The sequence below is a fragment of the Calonectris borealis genome, chromosome 6 (assembly GCF_964195595.1).
Source record: "Calonectris borealis chromosome 6, bCalBor7.hap1.2, whole genome shotgun sequence".
Classification (NCBI taxonomy): Eukaryota; Metazoa; Chordata; class Aves; order Procellariiformes; family Procellariidae; genus Calonectris; species Calonectris borealis.
Window position 1 is genome coordinate 24,668,582 of NC_134317.1, and position 26,957 is coordinate 24,695,538.

General features: G+C 39.9%; 1 protein-coding gene and 1 long non-coding RNA gene across 9 annotated transcripts in view; both read right to left on the reverse strand.

The window, feature by feature from the left end:
• GPR155 (G protein-coupled receptor 155) overlaps window positions 1-15,371 on the reverse strand; it is a 34,975-nt gene extending 19,604 nt beyond the window's left edge. For 3 of the 8 annotated variants that reach the window (XM_075153272.1, XM_075153271.1, XM_075153273.1), the window contains exons 1-4: window positions 14,701-14,944; window positions 8,173-8,678; window positions 2,618-3,017; window positions 1,084-1,249 (exon numbers count right to left, since the gene is read on the reverse strand). In XM_075153272.1, coding sequence (XP_075009373.1) covers window positions 1,084-1,249; window positions 2,618-3,017; window positions 8,173-8,632 — 1,026 coding nt within the window. In that variant the 5' untranslated portion in view covers window positions 8,633-8,678; window positions 14,701-14,944. Of the gene's footprint in view, window positions 1-1,083; window positions 1,250-2,617; window positions 3,018-8,172; window positions 8,679-14,491; window positions 14,597-14,700; window positions 14,945-15,268 lie in introns of those variants that run through there. The other 5 variants (XM_075153267.1, XM_075153266.1, XM_075153269.1 and 2 more) reach the window with 5 other exon arrangements.
• Window positions 15,372-17,681: 2,310 nt separating this feature from the next.
• LOC142083912 (uncharacterized) lies at window positions 17,682-21,705 on the reverse strand. Its single transcript, XR_012674184.1, has 3 exons — window positions 21,647-21,705; window positions 20,850-20,942; window positions 17,682-18,284 (listed from the first exon to the last, which is right to left on the reverse strand). It is a non-coding gene; the product is annotated as an uncharacterized LOC142083912 (long non-coding RNA).
• Between the last annotated feature and the right edge of the window lie 5,252 nt (window positions 21,706-26,957).

Genomic DNA, 26,957 nt, shown 5'->3' on the forward strand with positions numbered 1-26,957 from the left:
TGAAATAGTAGGAATAGAGAGTCCCCTACTGCAAATCCTTATAAGCTTTTTCATGGGTGTCAAATATACTAATGACTACAGTCTAGGAGTGGATTTACAATGTCACAATTTACTTTTGGATGCAAAGATTCACACTGTAAATAAATAAGAAAACATGTAATTATGCAAATACTAATATGCACCAATTCATGAGAAGAAGCCATATATATTTACATTTAAGTGATTTCTACTTTGGTTTCTCATTGTTTTTCTGCTTTCTAGAATTTGCACAGTGATGGATGTGTGAACTGTTACTCATACTACAGATACTACAGATCTCTGTTTTAAAGAGATTTCCTGAGTTTGTTGGGCACAAAATCCTATCTTGTAAGGTTTACTTTTAGTGTCCTTTTTTTCTTTCTTTTCTTTAAAAAAAACCCAACTAAACAAACCAAAAAAAGATAACATTAAAAACAACGGAAGTCAACAGGAATGTTTTAATGTCACTTCAAGTGGAAGAAAGGAAACAGTTAAAAAATTTGTATTTTAAGTTGAAAAGATAATTGATACCCCCTACTATAAAAAAAAAGTAAAATGCATTTCTACCATAAGATTTAACTGAAGGGCAACACAACAGAATCAGTTAAAGCATAAGCTCTTCTGTAAGTTTTCAGCATTAAGCTAACACTTCCTACTGAAGTCAGTAACATCATTTCTGTTTTTTCCTACAAAAACAGTAGCTCAAAGACAAGGTCTTTGGAAAAAAAAAAACCTAACCAAAAAAACAACAAACCCACTACAAAGATACAAGTTCTTTATATTTAAAGTTATCCTAGTTCTTTCTACTAGAGTCAAGAATAAGAAAAGTATGAGGACTTATTTATGAACATGTACTATCGTACACTTGACACATCAGGAAAGAGTACTTTGCTTAATTAATAATCTGAAATATAATTTATATTTGAGATCTAGGGAGTACAAGTAAATCTAAGGAGTCTATACTACAGAAAAGCAAATTCATCAAGCCTACTTATTTGTTTAATATTTCATCAACAAAGTTGAAGCTCAAAGTTAGTACATGTTTGGGAAAAGCTAACTACATACAATTCCTACTTCCATATTAAATTGACTTGCAAATATTGCGACACCAGGCGCTGCTGGAAAAACTCCATAAAGAAATGCGTAGTTTGATAAACTGGTGTGGTTGACTACGCTGTCACTCTTGTCCAAGAGTTCCACCATTTCTCTACAGAGAAATGGCATCATAAGTCTGAAAAGAGAGGGAAAAAAGTAATTTTAAAAAATATTACTCAAGCTATAGCCACAGACTCTTCTTTACTCAGAAGATGAACCAAAAGGAAATTTAAGGCTTCTTTGAATACTATTTATGAAAAGCAAAATACTGACATCACTTTGAATGATTGCCTTTACAGTTACCATGACATTTACCAGCTGCTTAAAAATTTTGTGTCACAAGTTAAATCAAAAAAACCCATACACAAAAAAAATGGTAAAAATGACAACAAACTCTGGCATACAAGCACATTCTCTGATTGTGCAGACATGTTCTTTGTATAATCCTCACATTTAGAAAGGTAAAACATAAAAAAGACCCTCATTTTTCAACTGTTAAAGTAATAGTAGCTATAAGCAGTCAGCAGCTTTGAAACTTAGACCACCTTTCTGCAAGCTGTCTGAAATATAACAAGGGCTCAAGCTTAAGTATCCCATTCTGAAAGTTTTGGTCAGCAAAAAAACCCTGCATCAATGCTACTCTGTTCGCCTTTAGCAATACCCCAGATCTCACACAGACTCACTATGTAAGCCTTACACAGGCTAATTACAGAAACTCACCAGTAAAGCAAAGTGGTAGCATTAAAAAACATTTTTTCTCATGTTCTTACACAATTTGTCATTAAGCTGGTTTAAAAACTAGGTCTTTAAGTCTGCTAGTTAGTTGTACTGATATGCAAATGCACCTTCAAATTTTACAGTATAAACTTAACCACCAAACAATCGTTCTATTATGTTAATTGTAGCTCTGTAGCAAATAAAATATTTAGTTCACCAGTAACTGAGATATATTCAAGGGAAGATAATGATGGCATAAGTTCTAAATACAAATTGTCATTTATTCACACTTAAAAGTCAGACAGTTTAAGAGTGTAAAGCAACCATTTTTAAGCTCTTCCAATATAGCAGTTTCAAAGATTTATAGACAAAGCAAGGAAAATTAACTGATTTAGAGATGTATCGTGTAATCCAAAGAAAATACAAATGCTAATCAAATAATACTTAAACTCACTCTTGTCGAACTATTTAACTAGTAAATTTTAATTTAAGCTAGTAATTCCCCAAACACCCAATTCACGACAGACAGCCTGCAGGCAGTCCACGAGCCACAGCACCCCTGAATTCTGTTCTCTGCAGAGCCTGACAACAGGTTTGTGGTGTGCAAAATTTCTTTTAAAAGTTAACAGTTGTATACTATCAGAGTTTGGGAAGCACTCACCCAAAATACTGGAAGTGAAACATACTATCACTGTAATGATTTTGAGAGAAAAGCCATCAGACCGGTATATTGAGAGCTTAAAACATCTAGAGAACAAAATTATAAAAGTACATAAATCGAACTTACAGTTTAGCTGTGATGAGAAGGATCAGTGCAACAAACATACCCTTTGTCAGTGTTTTTGTTTGTCCCACCATAGTTAGTCCAAGGTAAAAAAGTGCGGAGCCAGAAAATGAACTGCCCAGTCCGTCAAGGAAGTTTTCAAGGTACTCAGGAATTTTCTGGCCAAGAATAAAGTTTGAGGCAATTCCTATGAAGACCATGAATACAATTGGGTTCTGCAAAACTCGAAGGAGTGCTAGGCCCACTATTTTGATTTTGCTGTGTGACACAGTGCGATTATCCCTCCACTTCTGGATTTCACAGAAGATAAACCCAAGAGGGTTTAGCATCATAAGAGATATTGGAGCCACTAGGTATATGTACTGGAGATATTCTGGGTAAGTGGTTTGATACAAAGCTTCAACTAGAAGACAGGAAATGAAAAGTGATGAGTGATAACATTTCAGTACAAAAATACATTAATATTGAAATTAAGTTTTGTTGTCTGAAAACTAGAGAAAAATTATTTCATTATCCTTCAGAGGTAACTGCATTTACAATCGATATAAGATGATGTAGTAAGACAAGTACACCCAATCACCATTAAGCCACAGTCATCTAATGAACACGTTAAAGATCAAAGATTAACTATCCAACTCTATTTAATGATTCTATGAATATTCAACATTTTCAGGAAAAAAGAAAATAATATAACAATCCCACATGCCCTTTGAGTCATCCCAAATGCTGAAAAAAATTGTTTTTTCGCTGAATTGCTTTTCCTTCCCAGAAACATGAGAGTCCTTTGCAGGACATAAGTTGCTTCTCATCTTAAGGGAATCTCACATCTCTGGAATTTAACCAGTTTTCAGTGGGTGTATCAGGTGTAATCTTTCTACACCGATTCCATAAAACACAGCAAAGCAACAACCAAATAAAAAATACATTAGCACATAATTATTAGCTCATTATTAGTTCATTTTCTGGGACTACTCAGGACAAGAGTTCTGTACTTCTGGTCCCTCAAGGAACTTTAAATCATGAGCATTTGTTTTCATTGCTATTACACACTTGTGAGTCAAGATAGAACTGCTTCTTACTTCAAGTTTGTGCTAACAGCACTTCAAAAATCATCAAAAGACTCTGGAAAGATATACAAGATTCTATCCTAGGGTGAATTAAAAAAACCCAAAACACTATTTTTAATGTAGGATTTTGTTTTCTTTTAATTATAATACCCTATATTAAGGGTGGGAAAGTCACTTGTAAAGCTGCAAGGTCTTGAATCCTGCAGAATGCAGATGTTTTTGGTTTCCCTATCATAACTCCATATTGAAAAACGGAAAAGGAGAAATGATGCATATGAAGCACTTTCTCACACAAGCAGTAAAATAACGTTTAAATTTTCATCACTGCTTTATGTTTGCATTTTAAATATGTTTTATAAACAAAGAGTTCAAGTGAAATTACTTTATTTTAAAATTTCTAGGTCTATACTGTTGTATTTCCTATATATGTATTAAATGATTAATTGAATCTACCAAAATTAATTTACCTGCTGTTTATCTGGTTAACAATACAGAGTTCATCTGTGTAAGAATGTCATGTTAATTTTCCAGACTTCTTTGGAAAGATAACATTTACCTTTTACTTGCCTTATAATGTTATTATTTCCCATAATTTTCAGAAATATGCAAAGTGATGCTTTCCATTTTAGTTTTTCCTACCCAAGGTAGAGAGAAACACATTCTTCCCCAGGCAGAAGTATCTTAATATGCAGATGCAATTCTATTCGTACTACAAAGAATATAAAAAACAAAAGGAAGCACTATTGCATAAATACACCTAGTAGACCTTTCTATGGGATAACTTAGCACTCTTAAAGTACTAAATAAAGTTTAAGATCACTAAGCAGCCAACTGTTGCAGGCATTTCCATTTCCCCGTATACTAAACCTCTTCTTGTTCTGAAAAAGTTTTCCCTCGTGACTATGTTTTTCAAAATCCAAAAGGTTTTTACTTTCATATTAGTTAGGCATCTGGAATGACAGGATCTACTAAGTGCTAAATCAGCATTTACTATAAACAGCCTCCTCTTTAGATTGAATAAACTGACATCTGCAGTTAGTTGGTTTCCAATATATAACACAAAGCACTAAAGGTGCTTTTCCTCTTACAAGCCACGATTAAAGTACGTGTACAAGAGCTACCTGTCCTAAAATTCTGAATAAACTGCTGAACAGAACTTCCAAGTTTGTGGTTAGTTACTGCATTTAGCAAGCCAGTTTTAAACACTAAATATATTCTGATAAATAAAATAACTTTAAACTTGCTGGACACTTTTTATGTAAGTCAAAATTTTCTAAAACCCCAAACCTTAGAGTGATGTTTTTTATACAGAATGCCCATTTCAATCAAATGCAACTCAAGTCACACGTAATAAAAATTACTGTCATGAAAAATGTAATAAATCATTATTTTTTGGCAAAGTGAAACTGTATGCTTAATACAGCCCTATAAGTAATTTAACTGATGTATGAAGTCACAATGCATTTTCCTGGGTAGCATAAAATGGAACCAGTGTAGATTGCTGAGTCAGTGGGAAAAAATAAGAAATCACTCTTAAGGAATTATTAAGACAGTGAAAATAATCCACAACTTCTACCTCTGATGAAAAATTTTCTTTTTATTTAAATCAAGGTGCCTGCTTGCCGATGATAACAAAAAATTAAAATACTTTTTATACTTTTTTAAAAAAAATCAATTTTCCACATCCCAGCTGCTCAAAATTACATATAAATCACACACTAGTTGTTCATGCTTAATACAATTAGCACCACTGAAGTCATGGTAACTGAGCCATCATCCACACAACACTTCTGCTACACCTATGCTTTAACAATGCAGCACCGGAGAGTAGATGAAGCTGTTCTGTCAGAGTTGTATCATCTCACCGAGTAATAAAAACCAAGCAGACAAAGCCTTCTATGATAGTAATTCTATCTATATCGGGAGGTCTACTAGCAAATCTCTATCCCAGTTGTTTTTCACTCCAAACCAACATCAGTTTGTAGTGTAGAACTGTCATAACAGTGGTTAGAGAAAAACAGAGTTGTGATCTTTGAAAATTTAATCTATATTTTAATTTCCCTATGTGCAAATATTTGTTCAACAGCAAAAAATAGCACAGTGGTTATTAAAGAAAAAAAATTACATGAATGATGAAAACTCAGGACATTAATTATCTATTTAAGAGTTCAAACTGCCTTTTTAAATAGTGTTATTATAATACACAGATTTGTCAATACTGATTTTTTTTCCTTTACAAATTTCAACTGGAGCGGCCTTTAAAAATATATTTCCATTAAAAGATCAGATTTTGCTCAAAACACTACCTATCATCATACATAAAAAGAAATAAGCAAGGCATTCTTTGGTGCCTAGTCCTGCAAACACTTCACAGAAGCCACTACCAGTAAAAAGTTTGCACACCTAACAGCATGAACCAAACACTGGTGAAAGTTTGGGGATGGGAGAAGGGAAAGGACAGGAAAGGAAATAAACAGCTCTGAGAAATTAACAACCCTTAAGCACCTACAGTGTTACTGTTGCATGAAGTATTCCAGTAAAGCTCTTAATAAACTAAATCTTGTGAATTTGGCTGGATTGTACATAGAAGAAATATGAATCATATTTTATAAATCATGAAATACTTGGAAAAAAGTGCAATCTGACAAGAAAGTCATTCAAAGTAGAAAGAATATTTTAACTAGAAGGATACAATGGAAATATGTTCAGACAACTTCAAAATAGAAAAAAAGAGAAACCCTAATTGGCATTTTAAGCCAGTACCAAGAAACAAAGACATAAACCTCACAGCCTTATTTATGATACACTTCTGATTTCTCTCAAGAGGAATAAATCTCAGGAGATACAACTGAGGGAAGCAAGGTATTTTCATCTAGGGAAGAAAAAGTTTGCAACTGCATTTGTCTATATTTTATACATATCCAGCAAATTTGAAGAGAGTAAGAAAGATTCAAGATTCTCTTGAGCATGCTGCCCTGGAATAGGGAGAATAAAACTGCCAACTCCTCAAGTAATCTAAAATATGGAGCTACTTGTTGTTACGTATAATCTGGAATTGCATGTTTAAGCTTCTCTTTTGTAACTGTATTTTCAATTCGGTAATCAAATATCTTGCTTTTTGCTTTGCTAGAACAAACTTGCTTTCTTTTTTTTGTTCTTAACCTTGTTGGATGATAAGAGTGATCTCAAGAGAATTTGAGAGGCAGAGTACTTTCTCTTCAGGGAGCAGCAAACAAATGAAACAGTCCAGGCATCCTCTCCAAATGCCTTCGACTCGAGGTGTACTTTGAAGATCCTGATACCTGCAGTGTGCATTCCCACACCAGCCATACGGACAGGCAGCACTGGAACCTCCATTGGCGCAAAAGAGCCTCCCAAGGCAGGCAAAAAGCACTGCAATTCAGACAGTAGCAGGTGGGAGAAGCCTGCCACAACTCCAGATCACTTCCTAAGTATCACAGTATGTATGGCTAAAAGCGTGTTAACATACCTACAACATTTATAGGTTTTTAAGAAAACCTATAAAAAGGAAAAAAACAAAATCTTCCTTAGCAAAAAGAAAGAAAATAATAGTCTTGCAGATTGGGATAAAATTAAGTTTAATAACTGATATTGCTTGGAATTGAAAATATAGGCTTACAAGAAGAAGAGTACACAGCTATACAAGTTATACTCTGAGTGCCTCTTTGATTTTTGTTTGTTTGTTTTTTAGCTCCACTGGACTAGTGGTTAGTTACACATCCCAACAACAGCACCACAGCCGCATAAAATTCCGATTTGAGATACACAAATGCAAGTTACCACAAATCACGCAGCAATCTTGCTTTTAAAAGACAGACTTCTTCCACGACTATATCCTAAAGCATGTCTACTGGCCACAACAGAATAAAGATTAAGGGACAAAACATGATTGGCTACATAAATTATGTTAAGTAGCACAAAAATTAGAAGTTTCTTCTAAACAGATTTAAAGTTTACACACACTCCACAACCAGTCGGCACCAACGTTATGCACAGATGTTTTCTTTGAGCTAAACCAAGAGGTAATGCCAAATTAGTAAAAAACCCACTACAGCTATTTCTGAGGCCACAGGTTCAGGCTCATACTTTGCAAAGCAAGAAATTTTGGTCTTGGGGGAAACACTGGCAATTTCTCATAAGGGCATTCTTAACATGCAGTAAGTGTAAGGTAATTTATACCAATTTTGAAATTATATTTTAAATCCTCCCCCCCCCCATCTGATTTACTTTAACATGACAAGATCACATAGTCAACAGTAGTTGGATTGTTTTAAATTCTGTCTCATTCATACCAGCTGACAGTTTTCTTCCCTTACATGGTCTGACATCAAGAAATGTGACTTGAGAAATGGCTTAGATAGCTCATAGCTTCAGTTCAGAAGTCAATTTCCAATTATGGAAAAATAAAAGCAAACATGTCTAAAATACTGAAAAATAGTTTTAAAGAAGAAAGCATAAGGAACTACTTACCTATTGGATATCCCAGTGCAAAGTCATTGCTTTGTGTAGCAAAAATAGGGAACAAACCTGCTTTGCTAAATCTGTTCTCAGGACTGGCTACCAACAATGTTAAAATGCATACTAAAGAAAACACAGCAGCTTTGGCAACTAAAATACTGTACAGGAAGGACCAATTCACATTAGAAAAGTTAAGTACCACCATGTTTTTGAACAGTAGAGCAGGGAGTGCAAAACGGGACACAAAATTTCCCAGTCCTTTGGCCTGAGTTGTTGTGATAATGTTGGCTCTTCCAGCTATGTAGCCACAAAGAATTATTCCAAAGCATTCTAACAGGGCTGGGAAAAGCCTGCTTATTGACATAGAAGGAGTACCGCCGGTGGTATTGAGTTCAATTTGTCCAGGCAAAGAAATAGACATATTAGCTGAAGATGAGAGGTTCTTTGTATTGAAGTCTGAATAGTTATCCATTTCCTTTGACCACCTCTTCCAAAAAAAGAGCTTGAAATGATCTCATCTGTAAAATAAAAAAAGCATTTATTTATCAACTTCCAAAACTGTGTTTGTGAATATTTATGGTATCAGGCTTGCTGACAGAAGAGTTTACACTTACCTGTGCATTAGAAATAAATAATGAGACAAATAATAAGTAGCTACAGAGAAACAACTCCGAGAAAGAAGAATGCTGAAAAATCATTCCATACACACATCATCTTCACACATCTTCTTCTCACAAGTCCACACAATTCAACAATACAATTGATAGAGGCTAAAACTTCCCAAAGAAATTTGAGGGTAACACTGAGATATTAAAACTAAATGTAGATTGGGCATTCAAAAAGCAAAAAATCTATTGGAAGGAAAGGAGACATACGAAGGATTTTTTTTGTTATTACTCTAGGATCTAAGCATAATTTAGAATAAATTACAGCCCTTCGGCACTTTCCAGTCATTGTTTCAGAAAACAGTAATTGCTAAATTCTCAGTCTACACTCCTTGATTTCCTGGACTACCATTACAAGCCTAGTTAACTCTCTAACAGGAAAGCATGAGACTCTTTACATACTCGTTAGCAGCTTGTAACCTTTCTTACCTCCTCAGCTCACTGTCAATTCCCAACTACAATTCTCACATACTCTTTGCTTTCAACTATCAAATTGTTAATTTTCTTTTATAACTCCTTTTGTTCGCCCCAGGACATCTTATCTCAGGTCCTCCTTAAACCATGTCCTACTTCGTTCTTTTTCCTTCAAAATAAAAATACACTTTAAACTCCCAATATTAAAATCCCATCCTTTACCTCTCTTTAACTACTGCTGTTCACCTCTGCTTCCACACGTTCAGCTTTACGCGTGGTCGGGAGTCCTCCTTCACCTCCATCTTTAGATTCTATTTAATCCAGGTTCTGCCCCTGAAACAGCTTTTACCAAAATCCTGAGAGGCCAAAATCTTCTTAAACTCTCACAATTGGTGTTCCATTTTCATCCTTTGTGACCATCATACACTTTTATGATAATCATCATCTTCTGGAAATTTTGCCCTTCCCATATCTTTTGTAATTACAGCTCCTCCTAATTCTCCTCCCATCTCTACTTGTTCCTGTAACATTTACATGGGAGGATCCCTCTAAATTTCTGTGGGTGCTTATAGGGCTCCTTCCTTGTTCCTCTTTTGTCCCCTACATCTTCTGCCTGTGTATTTTCACAAGCACTTATTCAGTTATAAATAGATGAGTCATAGATCTCTCTTTCTAATCCAGACCTATCTTCTTCTGTTAAAACTATCTTTTCAGCCTGTCTCCAAGATCTCTTTTGTGAATATCCTGCTGTCAATTCAAGTCCAATGAGCTTCTCCTATTCTCCCAAAAAGAAGTTACTCTGTGCCGTGTATCTGTTTTCCTAGAGGTGAGTGACAAAGGTTACAAAATCCTCTAATTTGAGGGAAATGCAAACTTACTGAACTCATATTCATCTATAACTCTGTTGCAAGGAAAAATCTTCATAGTCTATCAGTTCTTTTTTTGTACATCCTTCTACAGACTCATTCTCCACACATCAAAAATCCCTTGCTTTCGTATTCTTTTACAGTTTAAGCTTATGCCCTCTTAATCTATCACGGAATAACAAGAGGAATAGCCCTTACAAGAACATGAGCGCCAGGCAAGGAAGATAATTTGACCAAGAATTGTAGCTTCTCCACCCTGGCACAAAAACATTTGGCAAGGCCCTCACTACCTTTGAGAAAGATTGAGAGATCAAATCATCATATCACCCTTCAAGCTTGTACCTTGCTTTGTGCAACTTTACCTCTCCTAATGTTTTAGTATCATGTGCTAACGATACACTTTCCAGTTAGCAAGGGATCCACATATGACACAGTGGCCAATGATCTAACTCATCACCTTAGTGCTTACCCATATTCCTACATACAATTCTTTAGGCCAGTAACAGTGACATTTAAGTATGCATTAAATTAAGTATTTATGTACAACAGCTACGTCTTGTGACTCTTGATTTTCACTTGTTACCAGCGATCCCCTTTGAAAGGGCTGACTGTAACACAGCAGGTTCTATATGCAAGTAGACCCATAAAGTCTGCAAATCAGAGACACAAATATTCAGTGGTCAATAATAAGGTCTTGCCAGAAACAGATATGGCTTTGGTGATACAGCTCCGAAACATGTGCAGTCCATCAGCTAACTCTCTATATAAAATTTTGACGTGACTAAGTCCTAAAGTACTCTGGAAAGGAAGTCAAGATAATTTACCCCATTTTGTAGCGATAGGAACTAATGCAAAGGCGGACTGATTTGCCATAAGCCATTTAACATATCAGTGGCAAAGCTGAGATTCCCAATTCCCAAACCAGTGCTTTGTACAGCACAATGGCTAGATCTGTGCAAATTAATGACTGGTTTAAGAGTCTTCCCAGCCTCTTTGTATCCTATCCTCAGGGAACAGAGAACTCATAACAGCCAGGTAAATAAGCAACTAAATCAAGAGCAAAGGTGAGATCTTGTATGCTCTATTTCACACCCTGGCATCCAGCATACACATATTCAATGTAGCATAAACTCTTTGACTCATTACTTTTATTTATGCCTGAGGCTTTTAGTAAGCAGTCCTACAATGCTGTTGTAATTTATCTGGACTGAGCAGCTGCATCATCCAAATCTGTCCAGTAGCATTGGCTATCTCTTCTCCCAAGGCAAATGAGTCTCATTCCAAGTAGGACTTACTTTAAAGGTTGTATTTTTCTTATGTTATAGACGATACATTTGCCTAGATGTATTTGGACCAGGAGCCCAAAGCATTATCTACCACAGAATGATGGAAAAACTTGCAATAAATAAAGCAGACAACAAACCATTTCTTCTACTAGCAAAACTTAAGGAAGTTGTTGGGATTTGCAAAATGTCCAAAAGAAGATCAGAGACAGATTTCCAACACTAAATTTTTGAAAGAAGCCAGCCACATTCTACACTAGCTGCAAGGTGAAAAGCAAGTTTTTGGTGCAGCCCCACCTCAAATTCTTCAAGGTTGCAGCACTGCATAGAGATAAGGCCCCTGGCAATGCAACATGTTCAACCTACTCCCTGCTCTGTTGAGGTATTTTTTCAGCAATAAGATAAACGTGAAGCTTTTTAACCAAATGCAACATTTGATCTGTAGTGGACGTGTACTTTGGCTGTATCTATCCTTAAATTCTGCCATTCCTTCTCATCCCCCGTGCCTTCCTATCCAAGGCTGTATCTTTTACCACCGTGTCAATGCTAACGACAAACTTTATTTTCTGATATTCTTACTCACAAAAGCCACAGTCTACATACAGTTATATAGACTTTTACCACTATAACATCTCCGTCCTCTCTTTCTCTCCTGAAAAGTGGTTTGAGCTATCCAGCCTTTTTGCTTGCACAGACTAAGCCTTCACAGGCGTGTCTATCAATACAGCTACACAAGCCCATACTTTTAAACCAAAATTGTGCCTAAATCAATTAAACACCTCTCTTCCCTCTGTATTAAAATTATTTTTCCTCATAAAATCACTACAAAATATAGAAGTGCCCTTGTCTCCATTTTATAATTCAGGAATTCAATAAATATGCAGCAGACTGACTCTCTAGTTTTATCAGTCAGAAGCACATGCTAAATCCTGTATCTTCCTCACAAGATCAAAATTGACATGGATATACACCCACACATCCTACAACCGTCTTCTGTGAAGTGTCACAAACATTTCTGCAGCCTTTCTTCAGTCTGTCTTCACCTTGAACTTCATTACAAGGGGCCTTGTAAAGTCAGTCAGGTCCAATTTTTGGTGAACCACATAAGTTTCAGCATCACAGTAAAGCTGCCACTGGCACTGCTCAGAGGGCTTTGAGTGTGAAACATCTCTTCAGATGATCCACAGATCCCAAAGCATTCACGTTTAACGCAGATTATCTATTGCAGAGCTGTGGGTCTTTTCCAGAAATGCAAGCTCTTGCACAGCATGCTGCTTAACACAGTGAATACATCTCTTGGCCCCTTCTGCTCTATGAGATACATGCATTTACATAGCTGTTCAGATTATGTAATGACTAATTGCAGATTTAACATACAGCCTTATCACACCTGGGGCTTAACTCAAACTAGCATCTCACATGAGCGAAAATGTCTTCAATTCACAGTTCTTAATGAAATCAAAGATACTGATCTGACGCAAACCCCAAACCCTATATATTCTACACAGAAACTCATCTGTTCTTACAGTAGATGTAACAAATTAGCTAGTGAAATGACACTAAAATAAGGAAATGTAACAGTCCCAAAGGAAAGCACTTAGCTTTGACTCCATGGGACATATGATTTGTGGTTATCCCTTCAGGGATTGAGGATCGAGATTTGAATCCTTGAAAACTCAGACACAGCTGCATTGTTGGGAACTGCAGGCCAATGAAGACAAAAGCTTTTAAGAATAACGCTGCCTTATCTGCTGTCGACTGTGTCAAGCGTAGCTACTTGCAGCCAGGCTGTCAGCTTGCATTCGTAAGAAAGGACAGTGCAGCCAGCATGAGAGAAAGCCTGGTATGAAGACCAACGATAGACAGAGCGCAAGGAACAAGTGCAGTTTACAATTCCCTTGAAACAAACTGGAGCACTGATATTTACCCACTTCTCTCATAGGTTGTCAATATTTGTAAAGTGTTAAAATTCACCAGACCAGAAACTCAATTCTCTGACAGCTGTGAGTTAAGCAACATCAGGTTCCTCTCTGAGTACCGAAATAGAGAAGTCGTCTCCTCTTCCAGCAGGAAAATCCCTTTCATCTTCTTTTTTAACGAAAGTCAAAGACAGTATGAGAGAACAGAAGAGATACCTCAAAGTACATCTTCTCTCTGGTCTCTCACTCTCAAGCTTTCAGCTGATACTCACTCTCAGGATAATTCTGGTAACACTGGCAAGGCTGTGCACATTGTTCATAAATTATATCCCACAACGTGACCTCATTTCCTACTTCAATGCAATGTAGAAACATACCAAGGATGACACATTATTTTATTCAAGAGGCTGAAAGTGGAATCGGGGCAGGAAGAGTTACCACTTATGGCAGCTCTAACACCTCATCCTCAGCTCCGATAAGAACATACTATATGCGTGTTCGTGTAAAATTTTGTACAGTAAGTCAAAGAGGAAGCAACATTAGACAGTTACAATGATAAAATTGAGAAGAAGTGATTACTGCAGTTCCTATTCCTGCAAGTTAACTGCAATTTTTACTTTTCTCTCTACTGGGCTAAGAAAGCAGATACAGGATAATACTGTAACAGCAATTAACCCCAGAAGTGGGCCACCACTAGCTTGAAATCCAGACAATGCAACAAGAAATATCAGACCTTAAATGTCTCTGAGCAGCTGTTCTTCAAGATCACACTTCCTTTTTCAGTTTTTTTCCTATGCTGTCATTACAAGAAAGCACCTGGGCAGCGGAGCAGCCGCGTGCACAGGAAGCCCAGCGAAGCGGAGTCTTCCCCTGAGCACAGGACTGGCAGAGCTCACAACAGCAACACGTAAAGCTACATCAAAATTTGTCAGTGCGGGTGTTCAGACAAGACCAAACGAAGCAACAGTTGCCAACAGCTCAAAATACCAGAAAAATGAATGGAAATCATACCTTCCCTTAATTTTCTGTTGGGTTCATCTTAGGGCTTCTCAACAGATAGATACATACTTTTGAAGCAAATGGCAAAACGCTTTCCAAAATACAGATTATATCCTATTGTCGACACCCCCTGAGAAGTGCCTCACCCCACTTCCCAAATAGGGATGAAACATCCTTTGACTTACAGTGAGAAAGCCACAACAAAACCCATGCCTCTCGCCTGCCCCTTCCTCGCCCATCACTGCTCTCCTTTCCATGGTCACCCCAGCTACCAGCACACGGCATTTTCACTCAGGAACACCCGAGAGATAAAAAAATAACAGTACCGTCCTATGTGACAGCTGCCTCATCAGAAAATGAAGCTAGAAGTCGGGGGAAGGAGCGGAGAGCTTACCTACTTAGCTTTTGGTAGGCGCCTCCGCACAAGGGTACGTATAGAGGATTTGTACTCTGCCAAGGTGAGAACCTCTCCAGGGCCGAGGCCGCCGGTACCGAGGCCCAGGAGGGGAGGGCTGCCCGGCCTGGCCCGCCCCTCCAGCGGCAGCCTGGCACTCGCAGACGGCTCAGCACCCGGCGGGGCCGGCCCCGGGGCGGAGGCCTCCGCCGCGCACCGCCCCCCGCCGCCGCTTGCCCCGTGCGCCGGAGGCCAGGCCCGGGCCGGCGCCCTGCCCCGCCGTGCAGGGCCCGCGGGCGGGCGGGGGGCGCAGGGCTGCGCGGCGGAGGCCGGCGGATGGGAGGGATCAGCCGCAAGATGGCGGCGGCGCGCGGCCAGGCCCCTCAGCCGCGGGGCGAAGCCCTCCACGGCGGCGGGCGGGAGGGCGGCCCGGGTGCTGTCTGCCCCCGCCGCGTCCTTTACCCCGAGGGCTTCTCCCGCCCCGCAAGCCGCCCTCCCTGGCGGGAGTGGAACAAACCCCTGCAGCCTCCGGCTTCTAGCCAGGGCAGACCGAGCTGCCCGCTCCTACTTGCCTTCAGCCGGGCCCAAGCCCGGCCCGGCGGCGCGGCGCTGTCTCCCCGCGGGGGTAAGGAGGCTCGGGGCAGAGCCCCGCTCACAGATGTGAGGCAAGACGCTTCAGCAGAGGCCAGTGCGGGGCTCACCGGCGTTTATCTGCCCGAGCCAGGGCTACTGCCCTCAGCTCGGCATGGGCCGATAGGGCTGGCTCCCGGCCTCCCTGCCCCGCGTGAGGGCATCCCTGAACTTTCTACACTCATTTCAACTTTTTTAGCAGTTAGAGTGCTTAGAAACAAAAACAGAAATAAAATGCCGTGCTTTCCACGTGGGGTCAGTTCAAGTCTGACAGTGAATGATTTCCCCAGTAAAAACTAAAAGCTGGTAATAGCCAAAGATTTTCATGCTGAAAAAGAGGATCCAGCTTTCTCATGGCTTCCTGTTTTTAATGCATTTGAGGAGACAGCAGTTCGACCTGACCATTTTCTAGGAACTAAGCCAGATGTTGCTGCTGCAAAGAGAGCAAGTGTGAAATTCTGTCTATTGTATACTTTATTCCATAGTTTATTTGACCCAATCCAGCTTGTCTTACTTGTTAAGTGTGGCAGACATACGGTAATAGGTGTCTTAACTGGAGTAATTGAGCCTTCCCGGCAGACGTAATGCCATGCAGAGTCTGCGTGATCGGTAGTTTCCCCCTCCAAGGGGGGAACTTCAAGCAAAAAAAGAACCGTTTCTCTTCCCCTTTCATGTAACGTCCACAGGAGACCAAAACAGAGGGGAAGGGAGAACTATCTGAACCAAAACCAATGTATGTGATTGACAATTTATGAAGCACTGTCTCAGATATGATCTAATAAATTCACCAATAGTCTGTTCGGTTTACAAGGTCTACTGTCAAAATACTTACAGGAACCTTACCAGAAACAAATCAGATACTGTATATTAAGAGCAGCAATATCAATAGTAACAACAAAAATAGCACTTAAGGGAATTAAATAAGACACCAGGAAAGGGTTAAGAAAATCCCATAAAGAATGCAGACAGGGGTAGAAGCTTGTAGGGATAAAAATGACTGTTGGAAACTTTTAGACGGTACTGTATTGTTGATATTGTATGTCTGCTTTCATTTTAATTTTAAGGTACTTTAAAATTTTACAAAAGGTACAAAAAATTTTAATTTTTGTGTTGCTGCATTAAAAATGTATACACTTAATACAGACCCCAACTGACATGTAGCAGCAATGCTGATGCAGAAGTCCGTGCCTGCCTCCTCTCTGCCTCTCGTTCCTGTCCCCATCCTGTCTCTACGCTGGGCCAGCACAGCCCAACCGAAAGATCAGTGGGGGCTTGTACCAAAGCCATGCCAAGCAATGTACGTTTATGGTTGAAAGGTGGTACAGCCTGTTAGGTAACATTCGCCTGCTGTGACATTAGGGTGGGACTTTGTTTGGTGCAAACACTAATAAAGAAGACTCTTTTGTTAATTTATTCAATGGTACAATTTCTCTGGCACCTGACAAAGGCCGCTGTGAAACTGATTTGGATCAGATTTCGGAAGCACAGGATAATGGGATCTTGCAGATTTTTTGGCTTTCTGCATTGCACTCTTCCCTATAGAAGTTACCTGCCTTAGAGGGACATGCTCTGGGGAATAGCAAGGGAGGCATACCAGACTGTACTAAGAAATCTTCATAAGATTTTATGCCTTCTCTTCTCTTGAATTCATTTCTTCCTCTTAAAAAGATCACTCATGATTCATCATTTAATGAAGTATTTTAAAACAGATCATCCTTCAGTGCATTATTTTACAAGAGCATACATGTGGCTGGATAGGCTGCTCATTGATTGCTATTGATATCCAACCAACCAACAGCATGATTTTCCAGGGATGAGCAATTATGAGAGGGCTGTATTTCCATCTCAGCTCTAGTATGTACACATTCCTAGATCAGGAAAGTGCACTTGACCTGGGTCTTGTGTTTTCTTTTTGGGGAATACCGAGGAATGGAAATACTCAGAAGTATTTCCAAATTGTAGTACCAAAGGCACACAATGAGATAAAAATAGAAAAAATACAATAAAATTCTATTTAGAATTTAGATTAATTATTTAAAGAAAGTTGTGTGAATTATAGCTGCTGTCTAAGTGTCACGGTTTAACCCCAGCCAGCAACTAAGCCCCACACAGCTGCTTGCTCACCCCCCCCGGTGGGATGGGGAGAGAATTGGAAGGGTGAAAGTGAGAAAACTCGAGATAAAGACAGTTTAATAGGGAAAGTAAAAGCCGTGCGCGCACAAGCAAAGCAAAACAAGGAATTCATTCACTACTTCCCATCACCAGGCAGGTGTTCAGCCATCTCCAGGAAAGCAGGGCTCCATCACACATAACGGTGAATGTCATCACCCCTTCCTTCTTCTTCCCCCAGCTTTATATGCTGAGCATGACATCATATGGTATGGAATATCCCTTTGGTCAGTTGGGGTCAGCTGTCCCCTCTCAACTTCTTGTGCACCCCCAGCCTGCTCACTGGTGGGGTGGGGTGAGAAGCAGACAAGGCCTTCACTCTGTGTGAGCACTGCTCAGCAGTAACGAAAACATCCCTGTGTTATCAACACTGTTTCCAGCACAAATCCAAAACATAGCCCCATAGTAGCTACTATGAAGAAAATTAACCCTATCCCCGCCAAAAGCAGCGCACTAAGAAAAAATAAGGGAAAATTATATGCAAGAAAATAAATAATTAGGACTTAATATAGCATATTTCCTCCTGAAGATTTTTTTTTTTATAAGATTTATTTTTTTTTATAAGCAGCCTAACAACTATCTGTCATTGACATGCAGCCATTTCTGAGATGAACAGAGAAGAGCACCAGGGTTTGACCCCATACCCTGTTAAGAAACATGAAATCTTTATTAACCAGACTTTTCCACCAGAACAGCACCATGAGTAACTAAAACACTGGATTACAGGACCACTTCTCCACTTGGTTTGGAACTGTTAGGAACACAGTTTGTTAGCATGTTTTGACCTGGAAAATTAGCAATGATAAGTTAATGTTGGAGTCAAGAATTCTTTCTAATGCAGTACTGAATACACAGGATACTCCTGCATATTCCCAAAGACTCTACAAAGTCCTGCTTCCCAGAACAGCAAAGGACAGTATCTTCTCACTGTTCGACACCTCCACTCACCCAATACTTAATCAAAGCTCTGTAGGCTTTTCCTTTGAGCCACATGTTCTTCTCTGGCCTTGAATGTACCCTTGTTTTGGGTGGAGCCTCTTTGTGTTCCAGCACCGTGGGTTTATGAGAGAGTTTACTTTCCTTTTAAGATGTTTGTAAACTAAGGGTGACAGTCGTGGACATCAGTTCTCATGGAGTTTCACCCAACCCACAGAAATATCAAAAAGCCCCCTGCATTAATAGAAAAACCACAACATTTGGACTAGCGATGACCACAATAATGTGAGTAATGTACAGGAGAGGCAAGATTTTTGTCTACAAACTACTGAGGGGACAGATTTACACAGTTCATCAGCTCTTGATCACAGCTACCCTCCACCACTGGGAACTCAGCTTCTGCAGTTTAACTGTAGATTACAGAAAACACCATTACTGGCATTGCAAAACCAAGCTTTCCAATAGCTACTAAATACACACAAAACTGAAAGTTGTCCCCAAAATCTTGATTTCATCCTCTCGAGCGTTCCCATAGCACCCATTACATAATCATGAATTGCTTTCCCCTTGATTTTTGTTCTGTTTTCACTCAAATTGGATGTTTCCGTCCATTTATGTGCCACCAAAGTAGTCAAACCATTACACGTGCCAGTGAAAAGCAGCTGGAGCAACCATTTCTTGAGTCACCCTGCTGACCTGTGGCTTTCATCATACTCATTTACCTACTACAATTGCACGTCTACAGGCTGGCCCCACACCGGAGCTGCAAGAGGCTTAACCCTCTCAATGAAAGCAGGCTTCAGATAATTTAGCTTTTAAGATCTAGCAGTGACTACATGCAAGCATATTTTTCCAAAGGCATACAACTGAGCCAATTTGGACAGATTTTCAGGGGATCACAAATGTATCTTTGTACTCCATGTGAAGGCTACTTTACTGGTAAACCGCAAGCACTTGTTGCAAAGCCTGAAACGCTGGAGTATTCTGAAGAAAAGCCCTCAAGAATTTACTGTAAGCAAGCACATTTCTCCAGTTTGTTTCTGAAAATAATAAAAGTAACTGTGTTTTTTTTCTAGAAAGAGTCAGAGAGCTAGCATGGAAGTTGTAGCCAAATTAGGGTTAGGGTACGGTGAGAGCTGAAAGACAACACTGCCTTACAATAGGAAGTGTCAGGTGAGCTTCAAAGCAGCACTATCAATTGAAAGTGTAGCACCAACATCTCTCTAAATAACCTCTCAGTAGGATATTACGAAAAAGTCCCTTTTCCAAGAATAGACAGAAATAAGAATACAGAGGACGAGCAGACAGCAAGAATGTTGGCAAATGCATCAGGATGAAATCTGTCCGGAAATCTACAGGTATAATCTCAGTGCGATTTCCAGACAGCTGTGCACCTAGTTTTCAACAGCATGGAAAAATCCAAATATCTTAGTAATACAATAATTAGAACAATGGGTGGAGAGACTAGGACTTCTTAGGTAACCTCCTTCTATTCAATTACAGGAAAAATACTTACTCAATGCTCCTTGGTTATTGACGACACGCCAGATTTTGTATGAAAATTGGAATTATGCCTACAGACAGCATAGCCTTGTAACTCTAGTATTGGAAGAAGTGCTGTTCTCATACTGCTTATTGCTTACCAGGTAAATGGACGATATAATGCGCAAGGCAGGACCTGTGCTCAACCTCTGTTAAAGCTGACTCCATCTGAAAATGCACATCTAACTTTGGTTATCTAAAAATGTAGTTCAGGATTTGGAAAGTTTGTTGTTTTCTAATGTCTGTTCTCTTGCAGTTGTGTGTAGGATGTTTAGAAAGAACATGAAGTGCTTATCTGTATCTAGATGTGTCCGATCACCTACACTGACTCACATGGTGACTGGAAAATAAACTATAGCTTACAATATATCTATGCTTGATGGGGCAGTTAAGCAACAAGGGAAACCTGAGGAAAATTAATCTGTAGGCAGGCAATAGGCCCCTGCATTTCTTCTCTGGAGGGGGGTGTCAAAGGGAAAGCGCTTAACAGTCCCATCAAAAAATTTCCCAAACTTTTGAGGCTTAAACAACATGAAAAATCCAGCATCTGTGTCCCTGAGAGCAATCTAACCCAGGGGCCGGGAGAATGCCTGGCCAGATGCTGTTACCCATAAGCTTGAAGCTTGTTAACACAGAAATTATGAGGGATGCACTGGATGTTTACATTCATTCCATTACCTTGGAACACTTCAGTAAAACATCTTCCTTCTTAAGAAAGCTATTTATCTGCTTATCTACAATTTCACAGTACGCCTCATTATCTATGTTGGTTACGAGAACTTAATTAGTATTTTTGGTACAGTATCTTTTGTAAGACAATGAGTACGTTCAAGCTGGTTTTGCAAAGTCCATGTTTACTGTACTGTACTCACTCGCTTCCACTTTGTTCTGGGGCTGAGACAAGGCACATGTAACCAGTATGTCACAGAGCTGTAGGTGCAATTATAGTCTTCAAAATATTGTATCTGCCAAAAGAAAATACATGAAGCTAATACAGTCAGCTTGAAGAAAGTCAAACTAAAACTTCAGCAATAATTATGTATGTTCAGGTCTATTGAAATGGACTGCTCTTGTAAGCAGTCTTTTGTGCATGGTGAAATTCACCTCTAAAGCAAAAGGTAAAGAAAAAAGTTCAAAATAGATTGCACTGAATTCAGAAAAATTCAGAATAGCCCCATATTATTTCAAGACTATGAGATTTTTTTTCTGAAATTGCTTTCAGAGGAGACAAAACAATGTCGCAGAGACCTCCTAAACATATAAATTCCATCATTGGTGCTAAGGTATCAACCTGTTACCTGGTTCAGCAAGAAGGTAAGTTTGCTGAAGTCAAATACAAGTACTCAAAGATGACTTAACAAGTTAACCATTCTGATGGGGGGGGGGGAAGAAATATGCAAAAGTCACATAAAGAAATTACTATTTTAACATGGTGGTTTCAAAGGCTTTATCTGGAAAATGATTATCAACTCTTGCCCATTTCCCTCATATGATGGTTAGAGCTGTATCTACTGTATGTAGACACTTAAAATATTTGTTTACATTTTCACATAACACATGACTAACAGTATGTGATGAAATTGTTAAGAACAGGACATAACAGTTACAGCACTTTCTTGACCTAAGAAAACCCATTCATTCATTTTGACATGGGCAGCTTGTTACTTACATGTTCTCAGTACTCTTACTGCTCAGTCACTGGAACACTACTCCAATTCAGCCTGATTCCTCCAAAACAAAAAAATGGAAGAAATTGCACACAAGTTACTAGATGCTGCTTTGCTCAGGAAAACTCTGTTAAAGCAAGCTGCACTGATTAAATAAGCTGTTCCTGATGTGTGATCTGCTGCACCTGTTGCTTATTCAGCAAGCAATTGATTAGTAAAGAAACCCAAACAAACAAACCAGCCCCCCAAAACAAATAAACCACAAAACCATTTTTAGCATCACAAATTAAAAGCTTTGGAAATATTTGCAGAATATGACCCAAATCTCTGTAAACTCTCTCCACTTCCTAAGTTTCCACTTGTGATCACATCATCTCCTACCATTTTTCAAGCCACTATTTATTACTTACACAAACACAGTTTTACAACAAACGTATTGATTGCAGTGTATTGTCTCCTTTGGCAGAAATCCAATAGTTTTTTGTTCATTTATTTCTTCTTCATTTCACCACTCCTATAGCATTCAATCCTTTCTGTCATTTTGTCACAGGAGAGTATCAATATACCCTCTTCTTCCTGAATTCTTCTGCATAAAGCTACTGTACCTATACTTTTTTTTTCATACTTCTCCCTCTGTAACCTACAGATTCTTCCCTGACATTGCTTCCTCCTCATACCTTTTCCAGATTATGTTCAGCAATTTGGCATTTCATTTAAATTCATTTTAATCTCATACAGATTGCCAGACTGATTGTGTTTTCTATTTCTTTGATTCAAAATACAAAGGAATTTCTTTCTTCTGTTAAATATTTGAGTAATTATTGGTTTTAAGACTGCAACATCGTCTGAGTGGCTTTCTTATAACTATCTCTTACTTCCACTTGATGTTTTCAATAAAAAAAGGTATTTTGTTTTAATGCTGACCTTCTTCTCCAGTTGCAGTTAAAGTTTATTTGTTGAAGACTTTATTTGATTGGGTCTAATAGCACGCTGCTTTCGGTTGAACTGAAACAGAGTAGAGTCAGACGTGTTGTTCTGTTGCATCATTTTTATGGCAATACTGGAATTTTACTTGCTTAAGAGTTGTGCAACTGCGTGGAGGATCAGGCCGTATGGGTCTGGAGCGAACACGCCGCTGTACCAACAGCGAAACAGCGTGTAGCGTTCCTAAAATGATGAACTACGCACCGCCACGTACTGACAGCCATGGAAATCGTTGGCAGTCAAATCCTAGGAGCACAGCGTACGAGCGGGCGGGGCGGCGGGGCGGCGGGGGCACTTCCCGACCGCCGCCGCCCCGGGTTCGCGGTGTCGCGCGGGCGCCCCGGCGGGGCGGGGGAGCGCAGGAGTGAGCGCAGCGGCCGGAAGCGCCACCTAGCGGCCGCCTGGCGGCACGCCCCTCGCCGCGCGGCCCGGGCGCTGCCGCCCTCAGGGGGAGCCGCGCGGCTGCCGGCGGGTCGGGGCTGCCGCGGCGGAAGCGAGCGGCAGGAGGGGGGAAAGGCGGCCAGGCGGCCGCCGGCCAGCTCACGGAGCTGACCTTCACGCTGCCCAGCGGCCGATGCAGCCAGCAAAGGTGGTTTTGAAAGGAGCTGCTGCAACCGAGGCAGCGCACGCAGCCCTGTGCCCACACTCGCTGCCTTCATCCAGCCGCAGTCAGCGAGCGATGCCCCGCTTCAGGGAAGCCCTCCTTTCACCCATGTGCTTCCGCGGGGCTGGGCAAACTGCCGCTTGGACTCACAATTGTCATCTGGTGTGGAAACTAGAGCCTTTCATAATAATAAATAATTTCCTGTATGAAAACGGGGGGGAAATTAAAGCTAGTTAAAAAAAATAATAAAAGAAGAGAGCTCTAGAAACAAGTGTTTAAAATAAAATTCCGTGGTGATGATTGCAGGGAATGTTCTTGCTGTTAATTGCCTAGCATGCTCTTCCATAATGTATCGAGCCTCTGACTGCTTAGAATGCAAAGTTTAGATAACTTACAGGACACAAAGCTTCTCTTGCATCAGAGGCTGAGTATTTCTCAGCACAAAGAAATTCCTAGGCTGGAGGTGCATCATAGCTATTCCCACCTGCTTAGTTAAAAGCGAACACAAACACACAAAGTTTCTCATTTTATGATGCATGCTTGTACTTGGACTATATTAGAAATGTTTGCAGCTAAAAAATGGATCTACGATTTCCCCCCTGCTACATAAGTGGCCAGTATGTGTACGAGAGGGAGGAATGAAGGTCCTGGCGTGGAGGGTATGCGGTGGTTCTCTTAAAGCACACAGCAGGATTTTTGTTTTTAAATCAGCAATAATCTGGAGCAAACACACCAACCCCACAGTTACTAGGCGTTTGGATGAAGGCGCAGCAGCAGACCTGCAGGCGCAGTTGAGGAGAATAAACTATATATTTAGAGGAAATGAACAGGATAGCTGTATGTTTTCAAACAAAGGTCCCAGAGTTTCATAAGCAACCCAAGCTACTGGCCAAATAGCAGAAGTGAAAGTTTCTATTTTAAATAGGGAGGAAAAAAAAGTCAACAGAAGGATTTGAGCAGTCTGCAGCAAGGGCTGGTGTTCGGGCAGCACAGAAAGTACTAACGGGCACTGCAGTCTCTGACAAGCAGCGCGATGGACATATAATTTACGAGGTACGCTAGTTCCAGTATCAACATACCTATGACAGAGACTGGGTTTTAAGCCTGGACTTTCAACCATAGCCTTTACCTTGCTCTCTTCACAAGTGCTCTGAGTGCTCCAGACGCCTTTTGCTCTCACGGCTTGGGAGTGCTCAGCGTTCAGCCGCGTGGGCTTCCCAGTGCCTCTGCTGCTCAACAGGGCTCGCGAGGGCTCACTGGCAATTTACTAAAATTTCTGCTAGAATAGAGGACAGGAAAGATTCATTTTCACACGCTTACTTCAAGTCAGGTAGGATGTGAGATAAAGAACTACCTAAAGACCCATCTTTGTGTGAACACAAAAACATTTTCAGAAGGGAATTGGTTATGCGCCTTATCGGGTACGGCGTTCCCACAAGCTTGGAGCCAACAGTTGTGCACACAAATAAATGTAAAACTTAGCCAAAGCGGTCTCCTTTGGGAGGCGAATGGCTTTGAAAAGGGAGTTGCCCAGTGATAAAGCCCTGCCCCGGCTGCAGCAAGGGATCAGCGGTTCCTGGTTTGGCGAGAGGGAGGATGAACAGCCCCATCAGCCCCTCCGTCCTCAGCCCCTCTGCCTGCCTTTACCTTGGAGGAGCTTAGGCAGAGATTTCTAGCAAAAAATTAAATAACAAGAACAGTCCCATATTCAAAATGAGAAAGGTATTTATGTAGGCTAAACCCTAGCATTCGTGAAGAAATAACTTTTTTATTTGGGGAAGAAAAAAATAATGGTAAAAACAGAGAGGAAAAATTATGAAAATTAAAAAGTGCCCTATTGTAGTAGAGTAGAAAGTTTGACAATATCATATGGGGGCAGCATTCATGATAGATTTCTATTTTACATTTTGAATGTAGCTTCTGCAGAAGCTGTATCTTAAGCCATAAATAGGTGTTTTAAGATTGAAGCAGTGATTACCTGAACTGATGTTTTTGTTCAGTTGACAGATTGATGTTGGACACAGGCAGCATTAGCAGCAGCCACCCAATTTATTCTCTGTGTTTTAATCAAAGTATTTTTGTGTCAGTCATCCTTTCCTCAGGATTATTTCTGTACCTGGACTTCTGCTGAAATTTTTAGATAGGTTAAGAGCCTGATTGCCAATGCAGGAAATAACAAAAGTGTGCACGCTCATAACTGTTTCAAATGATTGTGTCCCAATTCTGTTGAAATGAAGATCCTTGGGTATCAAAATTTTAACATACAAGTATCTGTTTCCATTACCTATGAAAGCACAGAATACACCAGTAGTTGGTTTTTTTTTTTATTTAACAATTGAAAAATCCACTACAGAAGGCATCCATTATGCAGTCTTTTCCAGAGAGTTTTGACCATTGAAACTGAAAGTTTAACACAACTGAGAGATTGTCTTTTCCATTAAGCTCCCACCTGACAGCCTTTGGGGGCTGTAAGACAGACAACAAGCAGTTTTGCCTCATTTTGGGAAGTCGTAGCAGGGCTGCTTACCGTGGGTCTGCTACACAAGAAGAGTGTCCTTAATTGCTAGGATGCAAATGACTGGACTAACGAAGCTCGTATTGGGAGATTTCCTAGGCACAAGAAAGGCAATGGGAGGGAGTTGTCAGATGTGCATCTTCCGAGACTTATGGCAGCATTAATTAATTCTTAGAGGAATGCTTTCAGGAGTTACAGAAAAGACAAGTTATTATTGATGAAGTCAAATACATCATCTTACAATGTGAAGCAATCATTCAGCTCAGAGATGTCTTTATAAGAGCTGTACATTAGTCAGTGGATGTAATCCGTGTGTTCGGAGGCTTTTACTAGCTCACATTAGAAACAGAAATTATTCGTATTGCTTTTTATTCCCAGCACTGCTGCAATATCTACAATGTGGAGACAAAGTGCCGTCTTGTTTACTTTTGTGCTTCACCAAAGTTTTTCATCAGCAGTCTGTATTTGTGTAAACACACGTAGACCAAGCAGCACAGATACCCCAAAGGCACAACAACCAGCAGGGTACAGGAAAGGTTACCGAGGCCCTCATGTGCTCTGCAAAACTTTTATTGTGATATAATTGAAAGGGGGAGTGGAGCCCAGGCACGGCTCTGTTTGCAGATGGAAGTTCATGTGTATGGGGAGAAACATTTTTGCTTATGAAAAAAAATATTTGGTTTTAAAGTTAGCATGCCACTGTATGCACCAGACCCTCACAGCTTGGAAGAGTAAGTACGAACTTTTTAGGAGGATTACAGTAAACCACACAGTTTCATTATGTACGAAATAAAATGTATAGGACCTCTAAGAGCGTAACAGAAAATGAAACTTGGAATCAAGCTTACGTCATGTTACATATTTGGGTAATTCTCAGAGAACCATAATATAGCAGAAACAGCTGTTAAGAATTACTCATTATACTTACTGTTAGCCAGAGAAAAACAAATCCTGAAGGCTTTTGATCTTGATCTATTTTGTTAGTTAACCTAAATAAAACATTAATTGTTGTACAGAGATGTATGGGCCAATATTTAGCCCCCAAATCGATAATGGGCTAGGACCAACTTACTATTTTCAGTGCGAAATGGAGCCAGACTAGGTGAGAGGGCAGAAGGGAGCAGCCTGTGCACAGGGCAGGAAGGTCATTGGAAATTGTTGAACCATGATCAAAGGAGTTGGATATTTTTGTGTGTGCTGCGTGCAACAC